Source organism: Ambystoma mexicanum, chromosome 2q, assembly GCF_040938575.1.
Source record: "Ambystoma mexicanum isolate Mex_15411 chromosome 2q, UKY_AmexF1_1, whole genome shotgun sequence".
NCBI classification, from domain to species: Eukaryota; Metazoa; Chordata; class Amphibia; order Caudata; family Ambystomatidae; genus Ambystoma; species Ambystoma mexicanum.
The window spans coordinates 1,301,108,351-1,301,129,686 of NC_090924.1; the positions used below are offsets into that span (position 1 = coordinate 1,301,108,351).

Below are 21,336 nucleotides of genomic sequence, written 5' to 3' on the forward strand. Positions count from 1 at the left end.
TTGTTAAATCTACCCGACCATCACCCTGCTTATCCATATCCCACTAACCACAGCATATTCTAAAGGCACAATCATCATGGACATGTCTCTGTCATCTGTTATTACTATAAGTTATTTCCGTTCGAAGGGACATCCTGACTGTCTAAATAAATACAAACAAATACAGAGAAGGCAAAATGGTGATAAAGCCCAGGACAAAAACCTGTATTTTTCTCTGCGCATGAGAACAGAACAATCATAAGAAATGGAGATAAGTGTGTGCTAGTGGCTACATTGTGGGCTCCTGTGCAAATCACGTTATTATTATTGAGCCACGCCTCCCTTATTTATAAACATAGAAAACAGCCTAGCGAACTGATGGTGGGCCCATCTATCAGGGGTTGAGCAACCTCTCGCAAGGAATATTTCCACTTGCGAAATAATGAGGAGGCCACTTCCTGTGATGTCAATGGAGATGGAGGAGAGGGGTCGAAGGACTACTACTCCTTTGATTATGTTATGCTATGTTATGCTATGTTATGGTATTGAGATTTATACTGCACAATGCTGCCATTTGCATGGTCTACAGGCACTCTTATGGTGAACTGAAGACATTAAGACCTTCTCTCGGGGAGCGGACCACTAATGGAGGCTTTCTGGGGGTCTAGAACTTGAAGGGCCACGTGCATGCAAGCCACATCTCATTTACGACGCATCTTTCATTGGTTGCTGGTCCTTATGAAAGCAAGGGGCCACCTTTCTGATTTTCTCTCAGCAGTTGCATTCATGTGCACCCCTCTTCACCTACGTGGTTGAGCAGCGTTTCGAAGAATCCTGTTAGTCACCTAACATTATGGAATGGGGAATGGGGTAGAGTAAATAGACATCAGTCATGTATGCCATGCTATCTGCTTTCACAGATGCTGGCGTGGGGTTGCCCTCGCAATGATCTACCCATCTGTGTTACGGAGAGTGTTTAGTCTTATCTGGGTTGGTGCTTCCAATAGAAACACCCAGAAGCAACACTGAAAACAGAATAATCTGTAAATGAATGCTTCGCTTTACAGAGCTAATGCAATGGTGGGCGCAGAATGTTGTGAGCGAGTTTCATTGGACAGGCTGGTAATATCACTATTTGAGGGGAGTTATTGTGGGTTAAGTCACCGACCGTGTGATTTGTGATGAGACGAATAAGGAACATTATCTTTGAAATGTTGCAATATTTGTGATGAAGAAGGGCAAGGGTGGAGACATTTATTTTGGAAAAATGACAATATAGCATTGTAGACTGGGGGAGTGGTCGTTATCGTGGGATAATGACCTGGCACCAAGTTATGGCCAGGCGCGAAGCCAAAGGCCATACGTTGGGGAAGGTCAATAAACCAAGCGATAATATCTGCTGAGAACATCTATAAGCTATTAGCACATGGGGGGTAGTAGGAATCCATGTTTTGGAGTTTTGGTGGTGAAGCAAATAATTGACCTTTTACATATCATGAATGTAAATAGACAAATTGAGTCAGTATGTTAAATGTGATTTTATTTTGTAGTACTTAAATAACATGGTTGTCTTCATAAATTAAGCATCTTAATTGCTACCTGGTTTAACTGGAATAGATTTAACACGATCATGAATTAGGTGTCATATGAAAATAAATGTTTTCTTTATAAGAAGGTGAATCACTTTCCAATGTTTTAGCTTTCTCTTTCATGTGTTAATTACCACGTGGCAGCAAAAGAAAGATCCTCCTAGAGAGGAAGTGTCTTTTTGAAAAACATCTTGCCTGGAAATTGCATAGTTGTTTCCCTATTTGCCAATGAAGGCAGAATGTTCAGAGACATGGATAGTATGGCTCAGTGGCAGAATGCTCAGAGGCATGAATGGTATAGCTCAGTGGCAGAATGCTCAGAGGCATGAATGGTATAGCTCAGCATGAATGGTATAGCTCAGTGGCAGAATGCTCAGAGGCATGAATGGTATAGCTCAGTGGCAGAATGCTCAGAGGCATGAATGGTGTAGCTCAGTGGCAGAATGCTCAGAGGCATGAATGGTATAGCTCAGTGGCAGAATGCTCAGAGGCATGAATGGTATAGCTCAGTGGCAGAATGCACAGAGGCATGAATGGTATAGCTCAGTGGCAGAATGCTCAGAGGCATGAATGGTATAGCTCAGTGGCAGAATGCTCAGAGGCATGAATGGTATAGCTCAGTGGCAGAATGCTCAGAGGCATGAATGGTATAGCTCAGTGGCAGAATGCTCAGAGGCATGAATGGTATAGCTCAGTGGCAGAATGCACAGAGGCATGAATGGTATAGCTCAGTGCAGAATGCTCAGAGGCATGAATAGCATAGCTCAGTGGCAGAATGCTCAGAGGCATGAATAGCATAGCTCAGTGGCAGAATGCTCAGAGGCATGAATAGCATAGCTCAGTGGCAGAATGCTCAGAGGCATGAATGGTATAGCTCAGTGGCAGAATGCTCAGAGACATGAATGGTATAGCTCAGTGGCAGAATGCTCAGAGGCATGGATGGTATAGCTCAGTGGCAGAATGCTCAGAGGCATGGATGGTATAGCTCAGTGGCAGAATGCTCAGAGGCATGAATGGTATAGCTCAGTGCTCAGAGGCATGAATAGTATAGCTCAGTGGCAGAATGCTCAGAGACATGAATAGTATAGCTCAGTGGCAGAATGCTCAGAGACATGAATAGTATAGCTCAGTGGCAGAATGATCAGAGGAATGAATAGTATAGCTCAGTGGCAGAATGCTCAGAGGCATGAATGGTATAGCTCAGTGGCAGAATGCTCTGAGGAATGAATGGTATAGCTCAGTGGCAGAATGCTCAGAGGCATGAATGGTATAGCTCAGTGGCAGAATGCTCAGAGGCATGAATGGTATAGCTCAGTGGCAGAATGCTCAGAGGCATGAATGGTATAGCTCAGTGGCAGAATGCTCAGAGCCATGAATGGTATAGCTCAGTGGCAGAATGCTCAGAGGCATGAATGGTATAACTCAGTGGCAGAATGCTCAGAGGCATGAATGGTATAGCTCAGTGGCAATGCACTGCGCTTGGAGTTAAGAGGACGCAGAGCAACACAGGTTTGAAGTCTGGGTACTGCGCTTAGAAACCTCTTTTGTATTAAGTGTGTTATAAAAAAATATATATAATTATAATGCAGTCAATACCAGTCGTAAATGTTTATGCCTGCTTGATCATAATGCCTGAGCAGTTTGCTGCTTTTTAGGGCTGCATGTGGTTACTCATCATATGGTCTTCCAGAGGTTTTGAACTACAACTCCCACAATCCTTCACCACTGCCTTTGCTGGCTACGACAGATGGGAGTTGAAAATCTAAACCACCCAGATGGCCACATATTGAGTAGCCATCAGACACTGCATGAACTCAATTTGAGGTGGGGTACACAATAAATCCCCCTACTCCTCTAGACTGTGGCAGTTGAAGAACATGTTCTTATCCACCTGGTCACCTTGTTTACATTCCAAAGCAATATGGAGTGGAGATCACAGAAAGTGCAATTAGTTGTACAAACTGCTTAATCTTACAACTAAGAAAGGGAAGACCATGCCCGCGCGAGAGAGAGCAGGAGCCTTTAACAATAGAGAGAGTAAGGCAGAATGAGGGGAGGGGAAGGAGGAGTGGGAAGTAAAATTGGACGACAGAGAGAAAAAGTATAAATCCGAGTAGAGGGTGGGAGTAAGATGGAGAGGCAGGGAAAGATATAGACGAGAGTTGATCGCAGAAGGATGGGAAGAGAGATACAAGGAAGGAAGGAAGGAATGGAGGGACAGGAGAGGGATAGACGAAGGGAATAAGGTAAGGAGGGAAGGGAGCTTTATCCATGAAGCATCCTTACCAAACTCTTTGAATAGAAGAAAGTGAAGAAATGGAAAAACACATAGGAAGCTACAAACCTACCAGTGGCGATCTGGCTTGTTTGTCGACGTGCTTCTTCCACAGTGGTGCAAATAACCTGCAACATATTCTGCGAAATGCCTTTGAGGGCACTGAAGTCGACCACATTATAGACATGCTTCTCAACTGGTTCGCTGGCCATCTCGATAAGTTCTGATAGGACCGCATCCTTTATGCCAATAGCATAGAGCGTGATGCCGGCATTCTTCACCTCCGCGGCAGGCTCGCGAATGTTATCCTGAGCCTGTCCGTCGGTGATCAACACCGCAATCTGTGGGACACCGTCACCGGACCGCGAGCCGGCCTGCTCAGTGAAGTGGTTCTCCAGCATGAACTGGAGGCTCTGGCCAGTTTTGGTGCTGCCTCCTTTGTATTTCAGAGTCCGGATGAACTTCAGGATGTCCATTTTGCTGTCGTACGTGTTCAGGAAGAACTCAGTGCGTGGCGTGTCGGTATACTGGATCAGGCCGACACGGATTTTATCTTGGCCTATGTCAAATCCACTGATCATCGTGTACAAGAAGTCTTGCATCACTTTAAAGTTCTGCCTCCCAATGCTCCATGATCCATCGACCAGAAAGACAATGTCTGCCACTTTCTTGCAAACTGGAAGCATAAGAACAACATGTTAGCAATTTGACTGACACAATACTATTCTTCCATCCGCCTATATTATGTCACATGGATGATACCGTATAAGCATGATGAACATGTATGCAACTATGTAGCTTAGGCGTGGACAACTCTTCACTCTACAGATGCTTGGGGCAGCATATCCCATGACCCTTCACCTTTGACTTAGCTACCTGTGGCTAATAGATATTGTTGGCCAAAACACCTGAAGGGCGACAGGCTGGCTGCCCTAGCCTCAGCTCAATGACAACTGAGTAGGCTAATTTCATTTAATTTGATGATTCACACATTTGCCAATGAACTCTTGACTCCTTCAGTCTCTGCCTTGGGGACATGATTTGGATTGATTGCCTGTTGCATGTACTGTTGACATAAGAAGACACCCTCTTTCACCTCTGGCACAGATGTGCGGGTCTCATTAACATAGTCCCTCTCTACCAGGCATCACCTTCTTTAAACAAGTGTGACCAGACTCCCCATGTCAAATGTGTCACGATCTGATGTAACTCCCTTCCCCTTCTCCTCACCTGAGAGAGCTGATGGATCGTCTTGGTACTTCTTCTTCAGTCTCTCTTGCCTCTCTGTGTTTATTTTCTTCCTGGTCTTTTTATCGTGCAAAAAGGGACGAGCTCCCTGGGATGCCACGCTGTCGGTATATGTTATAACCAGACAGGGGGGCCTCCCGGGAGCCGGTTCCAGAGCAGGGAAAAAGCCGAATGGCAGAAAAAACCCTGCTAGTTGGTTCCACGGTGTGCAGGCCGGTTGGAGGCGTGTGCGGTGAGTAGAGTCCGGATGAATGGATACTTGGCATGCAGGAGATTCTAGGGCTGATAACGGAGCAGATCCACAAGAGATTCCAACGAGGACTGAGAGGTAAGTCTGCCCAGAGAGGGGATCTCCCAGACAGAACAGCAAGAAGAGACGGGCGAGTAGCTGGGAAACACAGAAGGAGAAACACAAGATATCCGAAGCAGGATACAGGGCTGAATGGAAGGGACGCTAGCGGTGTCTGAAGCAAGAGACACGGGGAAGTAGCAATAGCAGAAGGAAAGTGATAACGGAGAAAGAACGAACACAGAAGCGTTACCTTCGCGGAGCATAGAAGGTGCAACGCGGGGAAGAAAGGAACGAACCTGCATTAATAGACGCGGCGGCCATCTTGGATAACAACTAGAACGTTGAATCCGAACGGCCGCTAACGTAACGGAACCGCTAATGGCGCTTCCAGACGTCCCACAGACGCCGCCATGCGGAATGCATGACAGTATGCCTCCTCCACACCGGGGGGCCTCCCGGTTTGCCGGGATGTAACATATGAAATCTCCTGATTAATAAAGGTGCGTGTATGTGTCGCACAGGCTCCCAAGATCGTTCTGCCACTGGATACCCCTTCCAATGAACCAGGTACTGTAGTACACCATGATGGTAGCGTGAATCCACTAGATGAGAGACTTCATATTCTGCAGGCTCTACCGGAACAGTTCTGGTTGTTCTGCTAGATCTTCTCTTATAAGGATCAGGTAGATAAGGCTTCAGAAGTGAGGCATGGAACAGGATGAACATGCTTCAAATAGGTGGGTAGTTTGAGCTTAAAGGCTACCGGATTGATCTTCTTAATGATCTGGAAAGGACCGATATATCTCGGCGCAAACTTCCCTGTATGTGTCCATCGTGGTAGGTACCTAGTAGCCAACCAAACCTTGCTGCCCTCGGCCCAGGCGGGAGGAGCCTTCCTCTTCTTGTCGGCCCAAGTCTTGTACGATAGGCGACTGGCATCCAGAGTCTCCCTGGCTGTTCTGTGAGAATTCTTGAGCTCCTGCAAGAGGTGATCTATGGCAGGCAGTTTAGACGGTCTCCTCTGGGCAAAAGGAAGATGGGTAGGATGGTAGCCATAAGTGCAAAAAAAGGAGACATTTGGATGGCGGAATGTCTGGTGTTATTATAGGCGAATTCGGCCATGGGGAGGAAGGTACACCAGTCTTCTTGCTTCTTGCTGCAAAAACAACGGAGGTATTGTTCTAAGGTATGATTTAGTCTCTCGGTCTGCCCATTGCTTTGGGGATGAAACCCAGATGAAAGAGCCCACTGAACACCCAGTTGCTTGCAAAGGGATCCCCAAAACAAAGAGGTGAACTGTGGTCCACGATCTGAAACGATAGTGTCGGGAAGGCCATGTAACCGTACAATTTCCTTGAGGAACACTCTGGCCATTTCAGGGGCAGTTGGTACTGCTCTTAGTGGAATAAAGTGAGCCAACTTACTTAAGGAATCTATAGTTACCATAATGGCAGTATTGCCTTCTGATCAGGGTAGATCAACAATAAAATCCGTAGAGACATGAGTCCAGGGTTGCTTGGGCGCTGGTTCCTGCTGAAGTAAACCAAGAGGTTTAGAAGTGGAGTATTTGTTAGAAGCGCAGACGGGACAGGATTCGACATATGACTGGACATCTTGGCTCCAAGACGGCCACCAGAACAGTCTCGAGATTAGATCCTTGGTAGCGCGAATGCCCTTGTGGCCGGCTAACGGTGCATCATGACACCAGGAGAGGGCCATTCTTTGATATTTACTATCGGGTAGATACAAGGCTCGCCCCTTGAATAGATAGCCTTCTCTGTCTTCTAACCGAGGATCCACAGATTCCTTCATGAGTTTCCCTTGTTGTCTGAGTTGTACATCCCTTAGGAAAGCATTAGCTATGCTATTGAAATTCTTGCCTGCTAATATTAAGTCATGGACTAGGTTCTTTTCAGCATCTTCTTGATAGCCGCGGGATAAAGCGTCGGCCAGGATGTTTTCTTTACCAGAAAGATAGGTGACCTCAAAGTCAAACTGTGAAAAATAATAAGCCCATCGAGCATAACGGGCGTTACGACACTCCATCTGCTGAAGAACTCGAAGATTGCTATGGTCTGTACGGACGGTAAACCGATGTCGGGCCCCTTGAAGGAGGTGTCGCCATTCCTCACAGGCATGCTTGATGGCTAATAGTTCTCTTTCAATCACGGAGTAATTTCTTTCGCTGGTAGAGAGAGTCTTAGAGTAATAGGCCACTGGATGTTCCAGACCATCTAAGCTCTTTTGGAGAAGAGCAGCCCCAATGGCACCTCCTGAGGCGTCTGTTTGTACGATGAAGGGCAATGCTTGATCAGGCTGGATTAGAATGGGTGCGGAAGTAAATGCCTTCTTAAAAGTTCGAAAGGCGATGTCTGCTTCTGGTGTCCAGTTGAATTGTATCCCTTTCTTGAGCAAAGAGGTGATAGGAAGGACCAGATTGGAGAAACCAGAAATAAATTGTCTGTAGAAATTCGCGAGTCCTAGAAAACGTTGGGTCTCCTTGACGTTCCTGGGTACAGGCCACTGAATTATAGCTTGTATCTTCCTTGGATCCATACGGATACCTTCTTGTGAGAGAATGAAACCCAGATAAAATACAGAAGGGGAATCGAAAATGCATTTTTCTGGTTTAACATAGAGTTGATTCTTCATTAGGCGGTCCAAGACCTCGCGAACATGTTTACGGTGTTCAGTAGGAGAAGAAGAATAAATCAAAATGTCATCTAGATAAACCACTACAGAAGAAAACAGGAGGTCTGCTAGAAGTTTGTCCATAAAGCGTTGGAACACCGCTGGAGCATTCACAAGACCGAAGGGCATGACCCGATACTCAAAATGACCCAGGGGTGTCCTAAAGGCTGTCTTCCACTCATCCCCTTGCCTAATGCGGAGCAGATGGTACGCCCCTCTTAAATCCAGTTTACTGAAAATTGAAGCACTGTGAACTGCCTCCAATATCTCTTTGATCAGAGGCATCGGATAACGGTCCTTTATGGTGAGTTGATTAAGACCCCGGTAATCAATGCAGGGACGGAGTTCACAGGAGTCTTTCTTGGGTATGAAAAACAATGAAGCCCCCGCGGGTGACTTAGATTCCTGAATGAGACCGTTTTGCAGGTTACTATCGAGGTATTCCTTAAGGGCCTTACGCTCGGGAAGCGACAGAGGGTACATCCTTCCAAATGGAATGGAAGCATTGGGAAGGGTGTCAATGGCACAATCTTCGTTCCTGTGGGGAGGAAGGGAGTGTGGCTGCTTATCCAAAAAAACCTCGAGAAAGTCTTGGTAATGCTCTGGAACCCGATGTAAAGAGGCTGCCAGTAACGAACACCTGCTGTTGGATAGCCTGGTTAAAGAAGTCTGATGAAGGCAGTACTCTTGACAATAGGAGGACTGGAATTGTATGGTATTTGCTGACCAGTCTACGAGAGGGTTGTGGCGACGCAGCCATGGAATCCCCAGAATCACCGGAAAATGGGCTGCCTTTATAAGGTCAAACACAATCTCTTCCTTATGTTGGAACAATTGCACCTGTATTGGAAGAGTCTCTTGCGTTATGGGTCCGGAAGACAAAGGTGTGCCGTCCACCCCTTCAACCGGGATGGGCCTGTCCTTAGAGTGAATGGGTATCTTCATCCTCCTTGCCCATGAAGCATCAATGAAATTTCCCGCTGCCCCACAGTCTAACATGGCAATAACATCCCAGACTGTTGAAGAACCACAGGACAACTTAATCTGAAAGACCATCAGCCGCTGATCTTCTTGAGAGGAGAGAGGCAAAGAGCTGTTACAGGGATCCTTACAAACTTCCCCCGACCTGACCCTGTTCAGGTACGGGGAAGACCGTTTCCCTGACGGCGAGAAGGAACATCTGGACAGTTGCGCAATAGATGTTTATTGGAGCCACAATACATACATAATCCCAGATCTCTTCTTCGCTTCCTTTCTTCAGCTGTTAGGGGACCTCTGGCTGTGCCAATTTGCATAGGTTCTTCCCCTAACTGGGATGCAGAATGATTACCAGCCGTAGGTGAAGACAATGGCGGGAGAGGGAGTCTTGGTCTCCTTCGTTCTTGTTTCCTCTCCCCTAATCTGAATTCAATCTGTAAGGCCAGAGAGACAAGTTCCTCAAAAGACTGTGGTCTGGCTACGCGGGCCAACTCATCTTTGATGTCTTCATGTAGGCCTCGGCGAAACAATGTTTGTTGTGCAGAGTCCGGCCACCCTGCCTCAGTTGCTAGACGTATGAATGTCGAAACATAAGTCTGGACATCATGGGATCCTTGTCTGATGTCTACAATGGCCTCATATGTGGTGTATAAAACTTCGGGTCTTTCAAAACGTGTTTTAAATCGTTGGACAAACTGGTCGTACTCATGAGTAGAGGGGTCCGACTGAAGGATTAGCGCTGTTGCCCAAGCAAGGGCATTCCCATCTAAATTAGAGACAAGGAACCGCACCTTGGCTTTAGCTGTCTCATAAGCCCGAGGACGAAAGGTAAAGTACAGTTGACAGGCGTCTAGAAACTTTGTTAGAGTCTTGGGGTTTCCATCATATTTCCCAAAAGGGAAAGGAAGCGGGGGTAAATCTCCTCTGGATTCATCTCGAACAGTAACCTGTTGCTTCAAGGTTTGGTTTTCAGCGCGAAGGGATTGAACTTCTACAGTGAGACCTTGAATAGCAGCTACCAATTCCTGGTACTGTTCTAACGAAGCCATTGTCTTTCCTGGCGTTGCACTCTGTCACGATCTGATGTAACTCCCTTCCCATTCTCCTCACCTGAGAGAGCTGATGGATCGTCTTGGTCCTTCTTCTTCAGTCTCTCTTGCCTCTCTGTGGTTATTTTCTTCCTGGTCTTTTTATCGTGCAAAAAGGGACGAGCTCCCTGGGATGCCACGCTGTCGGTATATGTTATAACCAGACAGGGGGGCCTCCCGGGAGCCGGTTCCAGAGCAGGGAAAAAGCCGAATGGCAGAAAAAACCCTGCTAGTTGGTTCCACGGTGTGCAGGCCGGTTGGAGGCGTGTGCGGTGAGTAGAGTCCGGATGAATGGATACTTGGCATGCAGGAGATTCTAGGGCTGATAACGGAGCAGATCCACAAGAGATTCCAACGAGGACTGAGAGGTAAGTCTGCCCAGAGAGGGGATCTCCCAGACAGAACAGCAAGAAGAGACGGGTGAGTAGCTGGGAAACACAGAAGGAGAAACACAAGATATCCGAAGCAGGATACAGGGCTGAATGGAAGGGACGCTAGCGGTGTCTGAAGCCAGAGACACGGGGAAGTAGCAATAGCAGAAGGAAAGTGATAACGGAGAAAGAACGAACACAGAAGCGTTACCTTCGCGGAGCATAGAAGGTGCAACGCGGGGAAGAAAGGAATGAACCTGCATTAATAGACGCGGCGCCCATCTTGGATAACAACTAGAACGTTGAATCCGAACGGCCGCTAACGTAACGGAACCGCTAATGGCGCTTCCAGACGTCCCACAGACGCCGCCATGCGGAATGCATGACAAAATGTTTACAAAAATATAATTTAGGTCAACATTTGCAATAGAGAATTGAATTATTGGAAAAAAGCACAAAGAAAATGCTGTTGAACAAGCAATAGTATTTCCAGTATGCAAAACCACAGTATGAAATAATACACGAGGTTGTCATGTCCCACTCTGGGCGCCTCCCTTAACTTCACATTCTAAACATGTGCTGACTTTGAGCCAGGAATGGGTTTCACTTCACTTCTTCAAGGCTCATGAGAAGGTATGCTAGAATATTTCTGGAACTGCAGGCTTCATGACGTGGGTGACCAAAGAGGATGCTATGGTGGGTAAACATGTACATTTAAAGCGAGTCTGCATTCTGTGGGTTGTGGCAACTTTCCACCGCACATGCTTAAGAAGGACGACAATATTAGAGCCCAAAGCTTTTGAGAGTGTGCAGGCCCACTCTTCAGGTGTGACTAGCCAATGACATGTAGTCATAATGAGTTTGGCAGAAATGGTGATTCTGGCAGTATTTGCAAGATACCACTGAGAGCTCATGTGCCAGATTCAGTGTATGGGAGGTATCACCTCCAGTGGTATTCCAACGGAATACCATCAGAAGTACATTTCTCTGGCAGATTGTGGCTAAAGCCTGCCTAGTTTCACCTCTACACCAGAGGTGAAGGTAAAACTGGCCACAGAAGTGCATGGTAGTTGCACAGAAAAGACATTTGCTTCCCTACAATCCACTGAAAAAAGTATGTGCAGGGCACCATGTTAAGTGGGTGAAAGGTTGGGCATCTCCGATACTCCTCCTTTCGCCATCTTGCTCTTGTAAAGGACACACAAGTAACGAGTGACTATTTCCTAAATTTAAAAGAGGTACACAAAACCCCTGCTGAACATTGTCCATTTCCACCATCATATTGCAGATGGAAACGGACAATACAAAATACATTCGAATTTTTTCGCATTTGGTACATGTATTTAAGGGTTAAGTGGTAAAATGGGGGGGGCTTAGGGTATGGATCATAGTGAAGAGGAAAGGTGGGCATGTTGGAGAACCCCCAAATAAAGAAATTAAATATTTGACTTTTTTAATTTTATTTTACTTCTCTGTAATAATGTAGAACGTTGATGAATACCACTGGTGATAGTACCAACTACCCCCATGCTAAACTCTGAACAGGGCTCAACTGTAGAAATGCCATCAGTGGAAGTGATATTTATCAGCTGTGGTATATCTGTAAAGAAATTACCTCACACTCGGTAAGGACCCTTAAACTCTCAGTCTGTTAATAAATGTGTTAAAAATACATTGGCCCTCATCAGGAGGTTGGAGGTAACCATGCCGCTTTTAGCGGCATGGTTGCCTCCTTACCGCAATCCTGGCCCGGGTCCCTCGAATGAGGACTTACCGGGCCATCGCAAACTTGGCGGACCCGGTAATTCCCCGTCCGAGGAACCCGGACCCGGTCCATCCCCATTCCCAATCGAGCCCCCATAGGGATCAATGGGCATGGGGATGGAGCTAACAACGGGCCCGTTAATGACGGGCCCGTTGTTAGCTCCCTGGTGTCCTCGCGGGACCCGGTATGGACGCCTGTTTTTTCCAGGCGCTCATTGAGGGTCCCGCGAGGAGACCTCATTGTAGGGCAGAATGGGTTTACCGGCACCGGCGCCTTTACCGGTGCCGGTAAACCCATTCCGCCAACCTTATGAGGGCTATTGTCCTATCCTGTAATATAGAGATTAATTTAGAAAATACACACTTTCCTATCAAAGGATCCTTCAGATAAAAGCAAAAGATATGAGGTGAACATTCATATCTCGCTTGATCTGAGTCTTTGTGGAAACCATGTTTATCATAAACGCCCAAACGTATACAATGGCCCTCATTGCAACACCGGCGCTAAACCATGGTGCTATTAGCACCATGGTTGGTGCCGGTGTTGTAACGGGTCCGCCATGGTTCAATGGGGAATTACCACCCCATTCCAAGGTTGGTGGGGCGGTAATTCCCCATTGAACCATGGCCCTTCCCCATTCCCATTTTCGCCCCATAGTGCTCTACGGGAATGGGGAAGGCGCTAAGTACGGTACCGCAAATTGCGGTACCGTACTTAGCACCAAGGTCCCTTTGCGGGTCCCTACTTTAACGGCTGCTCTAGACCAGCCGTTCAGGTCGGGTCCCGCAAAGGGTCCTCGTAGTAAGGCGCTAAATGTTTAACGGCGCCAGAGCCTTTTACGGCGCCGTTAAACACTTAGCGCCAGGGTCCTAATGAGGCCCAATGTTTGTGGTAGCTTATTTTTATGGAAATTCAATTTACCAATTCCTAAATAGTCAATTCACAATAATCAACCAAAACCAAATTATGAGATTGAAACCACTAGACTAGTGTCCTCTGTTGTTCCCCTGAGCAAAGAGAAGTGCAGAGTCACCAATTCTATTCGCTAAACCTAGGTAGACACTTCACGCTGTTCCCTCGTGGTTGCGGTTTCAAATTGCTCTTTGTCTTGCTAGATATTTTACTCATCCCAGAAGGTTCCACAAACGAATACCCCATATAGCTTAATGGAAGCTTGTAATTGGTTATTTATAACACGCTTAATACTCAGACGTTTCTAAGTGCAGGCCCGAGAATCGAACCTGTGTTGCTCTGCGTCATCTTGTTTCCAAGGCGAGCACATTAGATGTTAAACCTGTCTCTGGCATCAACCCAGAGTCAATTGGTGCTTTATATATGCAAATAACAAATGTAACACCCTGTGCCCATGGTGACTGTCTGTATAATGAATCCTGGAATGTATCGCATAGCGGACTAGCCTATTTAGCATTTCTGCCCTCCCTGTGATTTTTACACTTTGCATAGCGGACTAGCCTATTTAGCATTTCTGCCCTACCTGTGATTTTTACACTTTGCACAGCAGACTAGAATAGTTAGCTTTAGTGCATTACCTGTGATTTTACACTACGCATTGCAGACTAGCCTACTTAACACCATTGCCTTACCTGTGATCTCACACTATGTATCACCTGGCAAACTGGCTGCTCACTCCCGGAGATATCCACACTGTCTCAAATTATAATGTTTATCATTATTCTCTACCTAACTGCTCCCTGGCCTAAAGCATCCCTAGTGAGTCCACTTCAACAATACACGTCCACCAAAATGTTGGACAGTAACATTAGATTGTCCAGACCTCCCTAGACACAAAATGGCTCCTAGTAAGGTCGCCCACTCCCAACTATACATTGAACTTCCTAACAACTAACATTCCGTGCAACCTGACATGCAGGAACTCCAAACTACGCTCGAGACTACCAAAAATATTTGAACTGCCTGCCAGATACCACACTGAATGTGCCCATTATAGAAATCAACATGAGGCTACCACTACCAAACAGAACTGCCCCGATCAAGCGCCGCCACTAACCATCACCATCACCACAAAAGAGACAAACGCCATAAACGACTAACTTGCCCGGCTAAACACAATAGCCCTGCTTCGCCTACCCAACTAACATCTAGTCCTGCCATTGAAGGAGCTCTTATTAATGCCAGGTCACTAATAGCCCATGCTACAGAAATTGACAACCTTATACAAACAGGCAATTATGACTTCTTAGTCATCATCGAAACTTGACTACACCAAGCAGCCGGCCCTGCCTTGATGCTCACCGTGCCTACCAATTACACTATCTTTAGAGAAGACAGAACCAAATCTGTGAAGGAGGCATAGCTTTCATAGCTAAAACTAACCTGTCAATGAGAATAGCAACACCCTTGGACACCAATTCTTGCGAGTCATTAACTGTCAAGATACTCACATCCAATTTTCAAACTATTATCATATGTCTTATCTATAGGCCACCAGGACCCATCGGCTCCTTCGAAGAGGACATATCTATGATCCTTTCAGATAACTTAAAAAACACATCACAAGCCATTATACTAGGAGACCTAAACTTGGGTTTCAACGATTACAAAGATGCACCAGCTATGAACATAGCCAATGTCCTTTCAGAGCTCGGCTTTATCCAAAACATGACACAACCTACCCTTGAGAAAGGCTGTACACTCGACTGGGTGGCTGACTACAACTTTAATACCACTATCAGCTCCATCAGTCCAAAGGCATGGACAGACCACGCTCTCATAGCCTTCTCTATAGATGCTAAAATCATACTGCCACAAAATAACCTAGTAGCACCCCAGACACTAACAAGGAATAAAAAGAATATAACTACAGACAGATTATTACCTCTAATTCTCCCTACCTTAAACGCGCTGCCAGACACTTTAGATCCATCCACCCTAGTTAATGAATTTAACACAGTCATGGCCAACGCCTTGGATACTATTGCCCTGTTAAAGATGAGAAACAGTAAACTGAGAGCACACCTAAATGCCTGGTTTACCCCATACCTAAAATCCGTGAGAAAAGAAAAACGCAAGTGTGAATCCACTTGGCTACTATCACCTTCAGAGGTCAATAAAGCAATCTTTATCAATACCTCTACAAAATACAAAATCAAAATATGGCGCACCAAAAAAGAAAGTTTTGACAACCGAATAATGCAAGCTTAATCAGGCACCAAGGAGCTCTTCACAATCCTAAAGGAATTGGGGAACCCCATCCAGGTGCCGGACAACTGGGTCAAAAATAAAACATGGTGCTCTGACATTCAGAAGGCACTTAATGACAAAATCACCACCGTCCACGTTAAAATCGATAAGAAAAAACTAAACATACCACACAATACCGCCCAAATCAACAAATCACATACCACTACCAAACCAGAACAGCGATTCAACTTCAATAAAGTATCCATACTAGAGGTTGAAAAAATAATACTAGCGCTTAAGCCATCAAATTGTCAAGGCGATAATTGCTCTGCACAAATAATAAAAGACGCTGCAAGAGATTTATCTCCATTTATCTCTAAACGTATTAATGCCTCATTCACCTCAGGTACCATACCGAGTAATCTCAAGGAATCCTGGGTCCTCCCTCTCCTTAAAAAGCAATCGTTGGGCCCAGGTATACCTACAAATTATAGGCTAATCACCAGAGTGCCATTTCTACTAAAGATATTAGATAGAGTGGCCTATCTACATATACAGAAATATCTGGAGTTGCACCAACTCCTAGACACCAGGCAATCAGGTTTCAGACCACAGCACGGCACTGAAACAACACTCACTGATATTAAGGCCCAGGTCGACGAGCTTAGAGATCAGGGAAAAGCTGCCTTACTTCTCCTCCTGGATCTCTCTGCAGCGTTTGACCTGGTGGACCACAAAGTACTCTGTAACCACTTAGAATCTGCAGCACACTTCTCATCCCAAGCCATAGCATGGATCAAATCATTTCTAAGCGAAAGAACTATGAGGGTCTTCTCTACCACAGCCGCTACTGACCCCGCTCGCATCACATGTGGTGTACCCAGGGATTATGCGTCTCCCCTACCATGTATAACATCTTTACCAAGCCTATTCCATGATCTAGAACTTCTAGGTGTCACCTAAACTAACTATGCAGATGACACCCCGATTCTCATCCCACTTTCTGGGGATTACAAACAGGATTTGGCCTTGGTGAATAAGATATACCTCGTCATCCAGACATGAGTGGCATGTCATGGTCTATGCCTGAATGATGACAAAACGGAACTCATCATCATGGGGACGACTCCTAACATTAAGAAACCTAGCCAGGACTACACAGCCTTTGTTATAGATGGACATACAATTAAAGTTGCTAAGCAGGTAAAAACACTAGGTTTTTACCTCAAGTCGAGCCTTACACTGGCAAAACAAGTGAACGCTATGGCATCATCCACAGCCTACACTTGTAAACTGATTAGATCAGCGAAACCATACCTATTCACAATCAGCAGCACCACTTTGGCAAGACCACTTGTGCTGTCCAAACTGGATTACTGCAATGCCCTCTACTTGGGAACTAATAAATACATTGCTAAGAAAATCCAAATATTGCAAAATGATTCCTTGAGAGCAGCCCTAGGAATGTCCAATAGAGAACACATATCATCGATTAGAAGACAATCTAACTGGCTTTCTACTATTAACAAAATCAAACTTAAAACTGCTTCCCTCACATTTAAATGCCTCAACTACCTGACAGAGAGGTTCAAAAGAAGAGTCACATCCAGACCTACCAGAGCAGCCTACACAAACTGCGTATTAGTTCTCCCTTTCAAAATGGCTACAATCGGAGGGAACAGTTTCCCCTGTTAAAGCCAACCTTATGGACCGATCAATCTTACCTACACTTTCGATTAAACATCATCAAGTTGCTTAAAGAAAACAATCTGTAGCTCCAGCATTACCAGCTACTCCTAGTACTTGACCTTGTAACATAGATTGGACCCTGCCCTTCAGCTGTGGAATCATACCTGTAACTGAATATGTATTATATGCTGTATTATTGTACTGACCTGTAGCTCTATGACTATGTAACTGTAACCTTGTAACTTGTATGTAAGCTTAAAGTATTCTTGTCTTCGCTCCCTGATACCTTCGGGTCTGGCGCGCACCACAAATAGATAAACAAACAAACAAACATTGCTCCTGAGCTATCCTCCCGAGACAAGCATGTAGGCATGCATTTTGCTATGATACCTTTTCACTGAGTAATGCAACAATTACACATGAAAGGGTATGACATGCCAGTAATGCTCTGGAACCAGTTCTGTCTCAATAAACATAACAAACGTGATATGCGAAGGTAGATCGGTCACACTTGAAATGACATAACCACACTTTTCCTCTCAATAGAAGAAAAGACAAAACTCAGAAAAAGCAAGGCATGACATTCCAGAAAAAGTCATTCCTTCATGTGGCTTGAAAAATTGGGAGGGGTTGGGCGGTCAAAATGAAATCAACATGGTCAATGAAATAATCTACGATATAATGAATTTGATCCGGAGACCCTTAGGTAAACTATGCTCAATTGTTCGTTGGGTTCTCCTGATTTCTTCCCAACCACTACCAAAAGTACTTCTGGGATCCAATTGCGCAGAAACCCATCAATGATCCTGTGCATTCCCTCAAGTATCCCACATTCACATCACTCATAATTATTGAACAACTCCCAGGTGATCATCATCTTGCCAGGCAACACGGTGCCACTCACGCACTGTTCACAGATAGCTTTACCTAAGAGTCAATTACACATATTCACTAAAAAATGCCCTAAACTAGTGTCTCTAAGGGAACGGCACAACGATTCTAGCAGGTTTCTTCAAGATGAGGGGCTCCAAGACCCATTCATCTAGAACAAACAGAAAATCACCCTCTACCTACTGTTCCCACTCACTCATATTGGGTCACTCTATCCAATACAATTACAAAGGTAAAGCCCTCAGATGTACCACCCACACTGTCAACCCATACTGTCACCAACACTTACACCTTTCCCAATGTAAGCTAAACCATACACCCACATAGCCAGGCATGAAGTCCAGTCTTCAATCTATTTTTCTGATACTCTTCAGGTAGTATAATCTATTATTTAAAACGTAATTAAAAAAAAATAGAAATGTTCCTTACGAGTGTTTTATGCATCTGCATGTGTGTTTGCGAGTATATGTGGTTATATGTGCTTGTATGTATGTGTTTGTGTACCTCTTTGCAGTCGATTGGAGTGTGTATGTGTGTGTGTTTGCTAGGGAAGGGTGGCTGGTGATTGCGGTGAAGGTAGGGAGTAGTGCGTGGGAGGTCAGCAAGATGCCAGCAGAATTTATTTTTGGGGATGATGGCCACAACAAGAAGTGTTATCGAGCATTGCTACCATATACAGAATGGCATTGGGCCTCATTGTAAGTTTGCCGGTCTGCAAACAAAGGCGCTGGTAAGCTCACCGGCACCCGTGTTTCTGCATCAGCAAACTCTGAGTCTGCCTGCCGTGGCCGATATGCCCGACAGGTCTAAACCTTGCCAGGCGCAGTGGCCACGGTAGGCAGACTGGTCACGGAAGCATAGGCACCATTACTAAAGGACTCCATGGGAATGGGGACTTACAATTTGCCGGCGCCTGACTTCCCGGCCTGCAGGACTTGTAATGAGCCGGTGTCACCGAGAAGTCAGGCACCAGTAAAGTATTATGGGTCTGGCAGCAACCCGCCAGTAGTACCGGCAGGGTTACCACCGGACCCGTAATGAGGCCCTAATTAAAGTGTCAATATGGCATTATTAGGCACAGCAAACATGTGTGTTCCTGAAGTGGCAATATAGCATTCTTGGGCAGAGCGATCATGTGGGATCCTAAAAAGGCAAAACAGCATTCTTGAGCTCCGGAAACATGTATGTTCATAGCGTGGCAATACTGGTCACATTAGGCACAGCCAGTATAAGTGAATTATTACAGTGGAAATGGTTATTTTATTGGGCATATTGAATATGTGTGTGTTCTTACAGTGGAAATTATGGCATCATTAGGTACAGCGTGCATGATTGTATTCTTATGGTGGCAATAATGGGTTTATATTTCACTGTGAATTTAGGATCTTATAGTGGCAATACTGGCATACATTGCACAAACATGTCTCTTTACTTGTCAATATATAATTTCTTTGACACACGAAAGTATAGTGACAATACTGGCGTTATATGGCACAGCAAAAATGAACATGCTATGAAAATATATTCTTATGTATGCATTGATTTATTTAATGGCTTGCAGAGTTCAACGAGGAGTTCAAACTCAAACGTAATGATCTCCAGGGACTGAGCAGGATGGGAGTAGGTGGGGAACGTTCGTGACGGGAGAAGAGCAATACATCTTCAAGCAATGCTGGAATAACAAACAGATGGTGAGAGCCTGGGGCCAGCTCTTTCAGAGTTTCCTGAATAGTAACAAGGAAGTAGCACGGCAGCTGGAAGAAACAAGAGAGTTCCACAGAGAAGGAGCTGCGGCTGAATATCTGATAGGAAGGGGACTTTCAGTAGTGCCCGGTGGGCAGCACGGAGGTCTGTGGCAAGGTATTAGTTGTGAACCCTGTTTATCCAGCAGGGAGGAGAAGCACCATTTAGGCATTTGAAGGTGAGGCAGAGTCGTTTGGGGCCGTTACATTGCTTCACAGAAGACCAGTTGAGTGTACGCGCAATGGGTACGTGTTGAGGCAGCCAGCTGCTTTTGACTCCAGTACTAATATCTATTTGGAAAGCGGGAAGGGTGAACGAAGGGGTGTCTACATAATGTAGACGTGAGGTGACGTCGTGGACGCCTCAGCTGGCTGCTTGGTCATCATGTGGGATACAAGGGAGGATTTTCCGGTATCTGGTCTTTACATCTAATGCATTACCATCGAATGCCTTTCCATCGAGGCATTTGCATCGAAATAATATGCATTTAATGCATGTTTTTTAAAGGGAAAGGGTTTCATTTAATTTTAATGGGTTTTAAAGTAAAGTTCAAAGGGTAAACAACATGGGGTTAGGGGGAACAGGAAAAATGCATTCTATCCACATTTTTTCGATGCAAATTTTTCGATGGAATGGTCCCTCGATGGTAATAATTCGATGCAATGACCATAAACCGGATTTTCCTAAGAGACTTGAGTTGAAAGAAGCATGACTCCACCACAGCTCCGGTTTGGGGGATCATGCTTGGGTCACCATCCTATGTGACTGCAGACTCTTGACTTTGGAGGAGAAGGAGGAAGAGGTGCCAAATGTGCAGGGATGAGGCAGGATGTCCTTGCCTTATTTATAACAGATGTTTGGTGCCAAGAATAAGAACTTGGCTTTTCTCGCCATTCGACTTCAAACGGTTGCCGGGCAACCAGGGCCTCACGTGGAAATAGGCAGTGAGCAAGGTTCTAGACAAGGCAGTGGTGCAGCCATTTTAAGGGAATTTGGAGCCAGAGCAAAGACGACTATGGGCCAATTGAATCAAAACATTGAAGGCTACCCACAAATCTCTGGTTCCACCCCCACAAACCACCTAGTTGCTGGAATCACAACCCACAACTTGATATATTACCATCACAGTGATTAAAATAAGCAGGGGGACTCAATAGAAGTACCCATGGCCCCTTTATCAGTGCTGGAATCACTATAATGAACACATGGAAATTCGAGGGCAGCATTAGCAGTTAACAATTGGGGTGCTTGTATACTAGCCTCGGTACACCACAGACTTTAACAATAGTAGACAGGCTGAAGGAATACAGCATGCAGTACAGATGTGTCACACATCAGTTGCCACATTAAAAAGCTGCACAAACGCCAGCATAGACATACATCACATATTGTCAGTCTTGCAGAACAAACAGGTTTTCAAGCATGGAGGAAAAAGGCACATACCATGACATAGATTCAGGAAACAGATCAGAAGTTATCAGGGAAGTGCTAGCACCAAAACCGATACGATAATTGGAATAGGGCCATGAGTTTCAAGCAATGTTGTCATGAGTGATCTAAGAAACACATTGTGGT

At 45.4% G+C, this 21,336-nt stretch overlaps 1 protein-coding gene across 6 annotated transcripts in view; it reads right to left on the bottom strand.

Moving 5' to 3' along the window:
- The window catches only part of LOC138570116 (collagen alpha-4(VI) chain-like), a 559,183-nt gene that overhangs the window by 314,648 nt on the left and 223,199 nt on the right, over positions 1-21,336 (bottom strand). For 5 of the 6 annotated variants that reach the window (XM_069648737.1, XM_069648740.1, XM_069648739.1 and 2 more), the window contains one exon: positions 3,917-4,519. The exons of the other annotated variant lie outside the window; for it this stretch is intronic. In XM_069648737.1, coding sequence (XP_069504838.1) covers positions 3,917-4,519 — 603 coding nt within the window. The remainder of the gene's footprint in view (positions 1-3,916; positions 4,520-21,336) is intronic. 6 annotated transcript variants of the gene reach the window in all.